The 10,055-nt window shown below is 36.8% G+C and overlaps 1 protein-coding gene across 1 annotated transcript in view; it reads left to right on the top strand.

Moving 5' to 3' along the window:
- The window catches only part of LOC100024932 (plasma membrane ascorbate-dependent reductase CYBRD1), a 40,015-nt gene extending 35,690 nt beyond the window's left edge, over positions 1-4,325 (top strand). The window contains exon 4 of the mRNA XM_001375990.4: positions 254-4,325. Within this exon, the coding sequence (XP_001376027.1) occupies positions 254-548 (295 nt within the window). The 3' untranslated portion in view covers positions 549-4,325. The remainder of the gene's footprint in view (positions 1-253) is intronic.
- The last annotated feature ends 5,730 nt before the right edge of the window (positions 4,326-10,055 follow it).

A 10,055-nucleotide genomic window follows, 5' to 3' on the forward strand; every position in this document is an offset into this window, starting at 1 on the left:
TTTTTTAAGATGATAAAAAGAAGACCCATAGAGATTCAGTGATTTATTTGCCCAGGGACACGACTGCAGACAGACTTCTAACCCTTGCCCTAGTTCTAGTTCACAGGGACCCAGTAGCCAGTTGGTTTTATAAATCCTTTGAGCATTTAATTTTGGGCAATAAATTAAATTTCAGTGTCACATAATGTATGATCCTATTTTTAATCATTCTCTCTGTGTGTCTCTTTCTCTCTTTCTCTTTTTATCTTTAAAGGAAAAACCCAGCATATAGTACATTACCACCAGAAGGTATTTTTGTCAATACCCTTGGCATTCTCATTCTGGTGTTTGGTGCTGTCGTTTTCTGGATAGTCACTAGGCCCCAGTGGAAGCGTCCCACAGAACCAAATGCTAAACTTCTTCAGCCAAATGGAAGTACTCCAGAGGGCACTGATTATTCCATAACAGGAGACTTTGGCAATGTGGACAAATCTGATGAGGACGGCGAAGCAGCAGCAAGAAAAAGAAACCTCAAACTTGATGAGGTTGGACAGAGGTCAACCATGTAAAGGGTTATTTGTATGCTATCTTATAATCTCACTTTAAAACATCTCCAGCTCAGTCATAGCTAGATATAAAAAGCCTTTCTATTCAGCTACAAAAACCATTGAATTTTATACTCTCTTTACTCTCCCCAAATGACTAAGTAGCATTGTTAAAAATATCATATGTTGTGGTTGGGGGCCAGAACTGATATGAACTGAAAGAACATGATCAATTTGGGTAGAATCATGTGAGCTATCACATGATAACTTTCTTCTTTCTAAGAACCAAAGACTCAACCTTGTACCTTTTTGCCTCCCCCTTCTCTCTCCTCCCAGGGCTAAGAGAAGTGCCTTGCACAGAGCTTGCGCTCAGTTAATTTCATTGACTAGGAGCATCCCTGCTCTTAAACTCTACCCTAGTGTCTGTCCTCTTCCACTTATTCTCAGACCTTCTGAGCTCTGATGCTACACAAGACTGAAAGAACTGTATCAGAGGCTTCAAACTCAGACTTGGGTGGATAGAAGGCAGGACCTGGAAGGAAGACCCAAGTTCCTATCCAGCCTCTGACTCTTTACTAGCAGCGTACTCCAGACAAGCCACGTAACCTCAGACTGCCTCTGGTTTTTCAATTTTAAAATGGAGATAATGGTAATACCTACCTCACCAAATTGTTGTGAGGATCAAATGAGATAATATGTATAAAATGCTTCAGTGCAATACCTAGAACATTATGTGCTTAATAAATACTTGTCCCCCTCCCTTTCTCCTTTAATAGTAAAAATATTATATGAACCTAAAGAGAATTTAGGAAGACAAACTGGGTAAATCATGCCCATCCAACTTGTAGGAGAATGTCCTTGACTAGGTTCAGGTTGGACCTAAAATATGAGCCTGGGTTTTGGAGTCCTGGTGAGATGACTCAGTCCCAGCATCTGGTCCTTTTGACCTTTATCCTTTTCTTAGTGCAGAGAACCCTCCTGCTTGGTCCCAGTGCCAACTCAGGGGTAATGGTTATTTTAAGCCAGACATTCAAACCCATCCCAGAAAAGGCCTAAATGCTTGAGGAATCTCCACAGTAACCCTTTGCCCTAGGTTTTCTTTAATTTGGAATTTGTTATATGGACTCAACTGTACTCATCTCACCCCAGTCCTGACTGAGCCCCAGTGATATACTGGAATTCATTAGAAGAAACAGAATAGAAGCATTTGCCTCCTGGATTTCTCTTCTGTGACTGATTTCCAAAGAGCCAATGGGTTGAACTAAGAGGTACCTCACTCAATCCTTCTCTGTTCCCTTAAAGGTGAAATGGGCTTTCAAAGCCAGAGCCAAGTGGATGCTGGATAGTTCCATATACTATAATTACATTCCATGTAATGTTTCATATAAGTTCTACCTCTGGCTATTTTCATTCTTCTGGATTTTAGCATCTGGACAGAGTTGGGCATGATGATCAGAAAGAAACCTATATAATAATAAACCAGAGCTAATAATTAGGTTTTCTATCCTCTATGTCCTATGGATTGTGAATGAATCTCCACAACTTTGTTTCTAAGACCTTAGAAGTAAATTGGATCTAGAATTAGAGATAATTACTTAGTCTCTAGAAATTTCATTGTGTCCCCTAAGTTGGAACTTGGGAATAGTGGAAAGCTTTATTCCTACTAAAAGACTGGTTTGCTTCATTTTTGCCCTCTCACAAAGCTTTTTAAGGACACAAATATTACAAATGAACTTGCCTTTTTTTCTTTATACTTAGTAGGAAAATTGGTTCTTTATTAGGTAGCCCCAAATTGCTGAAACAGATGAGAGACCATCTACATTTTATCACATTCTTCTGTAAGCTCCCAGCCTACTGATTTGCCTAGTTACTCAAATATTTTTTATGATAATGAAATGTGCTATTTTATTCTTCCTTTGCCTTGTCATCCCTATTCCCTATGGATTTTTGTAGCATTGTTAGAGTAGTAACTCCATATCATGTCGGTTTTTGTGAAATCAGAAAATAAATTTAGAGCAACCTATGAAACTGAATCTAGGTGCAATAGAGAAATTGATTACAAGCTTGCTTGGAAAAATACTCATTTTCATAGATAAAGGCATTGTTTCAAGTATATACATACATTAGGGGCTTAAGGGCAGCCCATTTTGGAGGGGATTGTCTGAAGTGGAGATATCGAACTCAAGGGCCATACAGTAGGTCAACAGCACTCCAAAGTCTTGTCAGAATCAGATTAAAACATAATTGAAAATATTTATCAAAATAAATAAAAATACAATAAAAATCATGTGAATTTGTGATTTTCTAAGTCAATATATGACTGTAAGGATCCATTTCTATTTGAATTTGAGACCACTTATTTTAAAGTACCATTTCAATAAATTCCATGACAAAATTCATTAAAAATTGTGTATTGAGTGAAGACTTCTTTCAGTTGGTTTTGGGGTTTTGGATGCTGAGCCCTTAGCATTAGAGATTACTTTTTTTTATTTTTACAGAGGATAAAGAAAATAGGTGTCAGAGTAAAGTTAATTCTTGATTTGTCATTAGACTCTATTACACCATTACTAATTATTTGGGCCACCATTTATCCTAGCCCTTTATTCAACCTTTCTTTTAAGCTAATTTGAGGGTAATCTTAAAAGACATTATAGAAGTGTCTCTTCCTTTTTACATAGCCCCTATAAAAACAATCCATAGTAAAATATGTCTAGAAAATCGTTTTTGTCTTGGATTCCTCTCTTAATTGGCTTTTGTACTAGAGATAATTGTACCTTTATCTTTCAAAAACTGATATTTCCCCCTAAAGGATCTCACCTCACCACCAAATATTTCAGAATAAAATTTAAAAATAGGGGGAAAGGAAATCTTGAATATTCCAAAAAAGTGATTGAATCTACCCAAAATAATTATAGCTTATATCATCAGCAGAGATGGTCTGGCTTGGCTCACCCCATAATCTAATTCCAGGAGCTTTATTTTAACACTTCTTTAAACCAACACCAAACCAATTTCTAAAAGTGGTTTTGATGAGAAATTTAAATGAATATACTTTTGAATGAATGTCATCAAATGTAAATATCTTCCTGCTTCATAGATCAAAATGTACTCTAACCATATCATTTTATTTTCCGTATTTGTATGGCTTCCTTAAGTCAGAATGTTTAGGAGAGTGACCTCAAAACCTGCAAATAAGTGACAAAGAACTCAACTTTGCTTTTCAAGGGACATACTACTAACATGGTCTTAGTTGTCTAGAGTCCAAAGGACTCTAGGAAGAAAAAAAGGACTAAAAAGGAAGAAAAAATGTACATGTCATTTTGTTTTAGGCCTTTTCTCATCCTGAGCTTGAAAATACAAGGGAATAGAATGGTGTCGACTCCCAAGACTCAAAAAGGAAGTATGCTTTCCATTGTCTGGTCAACCACAATGGTCTCTACTCTAAAACTCCAAAAGAAAGAAACTTTATGTCCATTGTAATCGTAAAATGATAGCATTTTTTCCTTGGCAATGACCTTTTAAAATAGAAACATATAGTATAATGGTTATGTTTATCTAGGAATCACAAGAAAGTACAGTAGAGTACATAAATAATCATTACTTATCATGTATATTGTACTTAAAAATGATGACAGTTGTTTTAAACTAAACAAAAGGTTTTCATCTTGAAAGACTTCTTTTTATCTCAATATGTTCATGGGAGACTTTCAAATGATCTGAATATTCTATTACTTGTAGAAAAATGCATCTATTTTTCCTGACCTGTTTTTATATAACAATAAAAGCTTCTTTTGAAGCTTTCATCTCTTGTTTTTGATTTGTACAATATGCTGAGGTCTTGGCACAATTCCAAAGCTTTTAGTCCCAGTTTTAGAGATTTTTTTTTTTTAAAGATGATTCATTCACTGAAAATCTTGGAGTTTTTCCTCTATAATTGTGGCTAGTGCCCAGGAAGATGGTCCTCAGCTGTAAATAACATTACCTATACACAAGATCTTTATTCTTTCATTCTTTCAACATTTATTAAGGATCTACTGTATGCAGAGCACTTTTGCAGAATGTTATATGTACATGAGGTCTTCATTTATCCCCTCATTCCTTCATTCTTTTTCCATTTATTAAGTATCTATTCTATAGCAAGCACTGATATAGAATGTTACATGTACACAAGGTCTTCAGTTATTCCATTATTCATTCTTTCAACATTTATTAAGCACCTATTATATACAAAGCACTGTTACAGAATGTTACATATGTACAAGGTCTTCATTTATTCCATTATTTCTTCATTCTTTTAACATTTATTAACTACCTATTGATTACAAAGCACAGTTGGACACTGGAGAACACTAGTGCAGGAGAACTATGTCTATTCAAATGATGCATCAGACTGCCACTGCTTTGAGACTTCTGATTTAAACCAGAATTTCAGTTGGACAGGGCCTTAGTGACCATCAAGTCTAACTCAAACCTGAAAAAAATCCCCACTACAACATACCTGACAAATATTCATCTAGATTTTACTTGAAGACCTTAGTGAAAGCAAATCCAGTGTAAGTGGAGGAGCATTTCCCCTGATGTTGTGCCAGTTTGCCTCTGCAACCAGTAGCCATTCATCTGGTTTCTGTCCTGTGGGTCCAAACATTACAATTCTAATCGCTTTTCCACATGACAGACTGTCAAATATTTAAAGAATGCTATCATTTACTTCAGAACATTTTCTTCTCCTGGCTCCAAATCCCTGATGTCTTTGACTAATCTTCATGTGGAATGGATTTAGAACTTTTCATTATTATGGTTGCCTTCCCCTGGAAACTCACCAACTTGTCAATATCCTTCCCAAAATATGGTACCCAGAATTGCACAAGACTCCAGGCTTGGTTTTACTAGGGCAGGGTATAACATAATTCTCACCTCCTTACTCCTGGAAGGGAAGCATCTAAAGATCACTCTAGCTATTTTGGCTGTCACACCTTCTTTGTCATTGAGCTTTTGGTAACCCCCCCTTCCCCCCACTGCCCAGATCTTTCACAAACAAAGTGCTACCTAATCATGTCTCTCATCCTATGTTTTGAAATGGAATGAATGAATGAATCCAAAGGCCAAACTTTAATTTATCCCTATTTAATTCTACCTTATCAGATTCTGTCCACTTTTCCATCTCATTAGGATGCTTTTGGATGATAATCCTGTTATCCAGTGTTCCATTCATTCCCCTTAGCTTCAGGTCATCTACAGATTCGAAGAAGTTCCCATTTATATCTTTGACTAAACATTTGTTGTACATTTTGCCCTACTGCTTACCTTGCATGGGGCAGATATAATTAATTAAGCCTTTATGTTATCTATGCCCTAATAAATGGTTCCTATTGAGTTAATCCTCTGCATTGTCAACCTTGAGAAAATTAACTACCATGTTCTTAATTATAGTTATAATCATGGGTCTTTAACTGGGGCAAGAAGACCATAGTTGAGAAAACTACACAGAGATATTGCCCTGAAATATAATCACAGGAAGACACATGGTCCTGAAGCATTGGGACTCCCCCTGAATTACAGAAAGAGAGATGTTAATATGGATTTTAGGAGAAAGGGAAGGTCAACAGCCTGGTTATATGAATTTACTAAAAAAGCGTAGGGAAGACTAGATTGCCAAAATTACAGAAACTTGTGAAAGATATACTAGTTAAAGGCTAGGGTGATTGAGAGATTCTTGAGATTTTTATCATCTTTAGCTAATTCTGGCTATGGTGATTGGAAAAGTGCTTAAGCATTTATTGTCTTCTTTAAACTCAAATTCTAGGCAAACCCAATTCATAAATAATTCAATCTTTATTTGTCTTTTGTTTTAACACTCTGGGAACAGTCAATTTGGAGATTCCTGGAAGACAATGTTGTTAGTTTATAAAAAGTCTTCATTATTTATCACATTTTAAGTTTATCACTTCTCTGTTGATGAGTGAGTGGTTTGCAGCCTTATATTTTTGCAGTCGTGATTTGTCATTACCCCCATGGAACCCATTCAGGAATAATACAGGCAATTTTCTGGTTGATGTAAACTTTGTCAAAATCTGTGCCCCTACATGCTTCACATTTCTGGAGTGCTGAGGTCCCAGGAGTGGCTGCAGAGAGATTTGGAAATGAGCCAGCTGACTTAAACCATCAGCAAATGAATGTTCCTTGTTTGTATCCTCAACTCATGGCTCAACTTGAACCCCAAAATGAACCTTTGATTGGTTTAGTCATTATCTCTAGAAGAATGTGGCATGTAACTCTAGTCAGTCCACTGTAGGGTGTTATTGTCTGTCCTTTATCTTGAAAGAGGACCAAGAACATCTAGGGCAGATGTTCTGATTTCTTTGTGAATCATGTTTAATTGAGCCAGAACTGCATAATGTTCTCAGCTTCACTCTCTCTTCTAAAGTCATCAAAGTCCAGTGGCAAGACAAAAGTCAGGATTTCTGGCAATGGCCCAGGAGGCAATGTATGACCTTGGCATCTTCAATCTGTGACAAAGCTCTGGGCACTTCACAGTGCCTGCTTTAACCTCTTTCTTAACTGTTGAAGCAAATTGTTCTCATCTATCCATTCTGCCACAAGAAATATTCACATTCTAAGCTAGACATTCCCACAATTTATCAAAGGGTTTAGGACCTGTCAGTTACCCTCAACCTAGTTTAACCTGTCTGCCAAGATGATTTTACCAGGCTGTGCATGCTAAAGCTTCATGGAGGTACAGGTGAGAGTTGGGTAGACAGCAAAAGTGGATGAGCAGCCCCAAAAAGGGCTCAGCAGCTCTCACACCATAAATGCTAGTCTTCCCTGAACACCACAATACACCCCAACTAGGAGATTTAGGATACCATCAAAATATAAAAGCACAAGCTGATACTAAAAGGTTTAATCATTATGAAATGGAAATTCTGAAAAGATTATCATCACAGACCTTAACACTTGCAATAACATTTCTTTACGAAAGTATGTGGTTTATAATTCAACAAATTTCCATTTTTTCCAATAAGAAGGACCTTCAGTATTTAAGTTATGTTAGCACGTACACTAAGTAGAAGGAAAATTTAAATTCCAAGGCTCAATTAATTTAATCTTTTCTCTCCTGGAAAATGTTATGACAAAATTTCATTGAATATAATAACAAGAACACAATATAGTCATTCTCCTTTATGGAGTAGAGATTGGCTGGAGGTACTGTGTACAAGCTAAACTACTGTAAACTTTATCTGATTTTATTTTGGATTTGCATCATTGTTGTAAGAATATTTTATTGTCATTTCTGATTGATCTGGATTGTCAGTGACCCATTTCTTTAGCTTTAGATTTCTCTGTCATCATCTTTTCAAGGGATGCAGGATCATTGATTTAGAGCTGAAAGGTCAGCAAGTCCAATCAATGCACAAGCATTCATTAACCACCATGCTGGTATATGCCAGACACCATGCTAAGCACAAGAGATACAAAGATGAATAATAACTAATATTTATATGATGCTTTAAGGTTTACAAAGCACTTTTACATGTATTTCATTTGAGTTTCACAACGTATGAATTAGGTGCTGTTATGGTATTGGTATTAGTAATGTATTGTATTACATAACTGGAAATATATTATATTATATAATTGGTAATATATTATTACCAATAAGGAAAATGTGACTGATAGAGGACAATGACTTACCCAGGGTTGCACAACATCTGCAGCCGGATTTGAACTCCCATCTTCCTTACTCCATGTCTAGTGTTCTATCCACTAACTGTCTGTACAAAAATGAAGTAGACATATTCTTACTAAGCTTATTTCTGTCCAGCATCTTTATTTTACAGATAGGAATAGAGGAATAAAGGAATAGAGACCATTGAGATGCTTAAGGTCAAAAAGGATGAACAAGAATTAAACTCAAAGTCTTCAAATCCATTGTTTTTCAGGATGCCTTTCTTGGTCTTCCTTCCCACCAAACTTACTCCAACCCCTCACTCCCGCCCTCATCCCTGCCCTGCTAGTACCTTCTTCCATTTACACTGTGTGTAAATTGGATGTATAATTTTTTGCATGTTGTCTCCTGCATTAGAATGAGAACTTCTTGAGAACAAGGACTAGGGTTTCCCCCCCTTTATTTATAGAGCTGAGGCAGCTAGATAGTTCAGTGGATAGAGAGGCAGACCTGGAGATGAGAGGTCCTAGCTTCAAATATGGCCCTGGATACTTCCTAGCTGTGTGACCCTGGGCAAATCACTTAATGCTAATTGCCTAGTCCCTACCACTCTTCTTCCCCAGAACCAATACTTAGTATCAATTTTTTTAACCTTACCTTCCATCTTAGAATCAATACCATGTATTGGTTCCAAGAGAGCAGTAAGGACAAGGCGATGGAGGTTAATTGGCTTGCCTAGGGTCTGTGAATCTTAAAATTTCTCAGACTTGTGAATGTTAAAAATTCACAGACTCTACCTTAGAACATTTGGTTAAGACCATTCCCCATTTTAAATAATGAAGGGACTTAGGAATGTGAGAATTCTACTCCACCCATACTTAAGCATACTTTAGGGGAAGATAAAGTTGTAAACTCTGTACTGAACAATAAAAAAGTACTTAACTCATACTTATAGTGAAGCAAAAGCCTTAAGCTAAGTCTATTTTTAGGAAGGTGCTAAGTACCTATGAAGGTCAGGCAACTTGCAAACTTACAAGAGACAAGCCTTAACAAAAGAGGTGAGGTTTTAGTCTACTCAGGTGTGAATTACACAAAAGTTTAGTCTACTCAGGTGTGAATTAAGAATGGTCTGTCCTTTGGAAAACATCTACTGTGATTGGTAGATGTGAGAACTTAGGGGAGGTGACATAGGAGAAAATTCTCTTTAAAAGGAGGTCAGAAGCTGAGAGAAGAGAGCTCTCTCTGAGACCTCTCTCTGAGGAGGGCAGCTTGCCAAAGAAGAGATTCAGCCTTGGAAGCTGAAGTGGAGCTCAGGACCTAAACTGGTGGGTCTCTCTGAACACTAGAATCTTGCTTTGGACAAATCTTGTGGTGAGTGGATTAAAGACTGACTGATCTCTCTTTTAAGGCTTAAAACCTAGGCTGGCCTAGCCCTTTTCTCATTATTTCCTCTTATTCTCTCTCTCCTTTTCATTGATTCTTTAATTTATATTAATTAAAAGCTCCATAAAACCCAGCAGACTTGGGTATTTAATATTTGGGAATTTTCCCTGGCAACCACTTTATATTTGACTTAACTCAAGACAATGTCTTGAAACCATATTTCCGCGGTTACAGTTTAAGACCTCCACTCTTTTCATTATAACAGTTTATGCCAACCACTCTTTTATTTGTCACAGGTCACACAACTAGGAAGTCTCCAAGGCTCAATTTGAACCCAAGACTTCCCATCTGTCAATCTGGAAAAACATAGAACCACTAAAGAAGTCAGTAAAATCAAATATTTAATTATGAAAGAGAGAGGTCCATTAATATTCAGCCACCACACAGAGCCAAACACTAAATACCACACCGAGTTGAACAGA

This window comes from Monodelphis domestica, chromosome 4, assembly GCF_027887165.1.
Source record: "Monodelphis domestica isolate mMonDom1 chromosome 4, mMonDom1.pri, whole genome shotgun sequence".
In the NCBI taxonomy this organism is placed as follows: Eukaryota; Metazoa; Chordata; class Mammalia; order Didelphimorphia; family Didelphidae; genus Monodelphis; species Monodelphis domestica.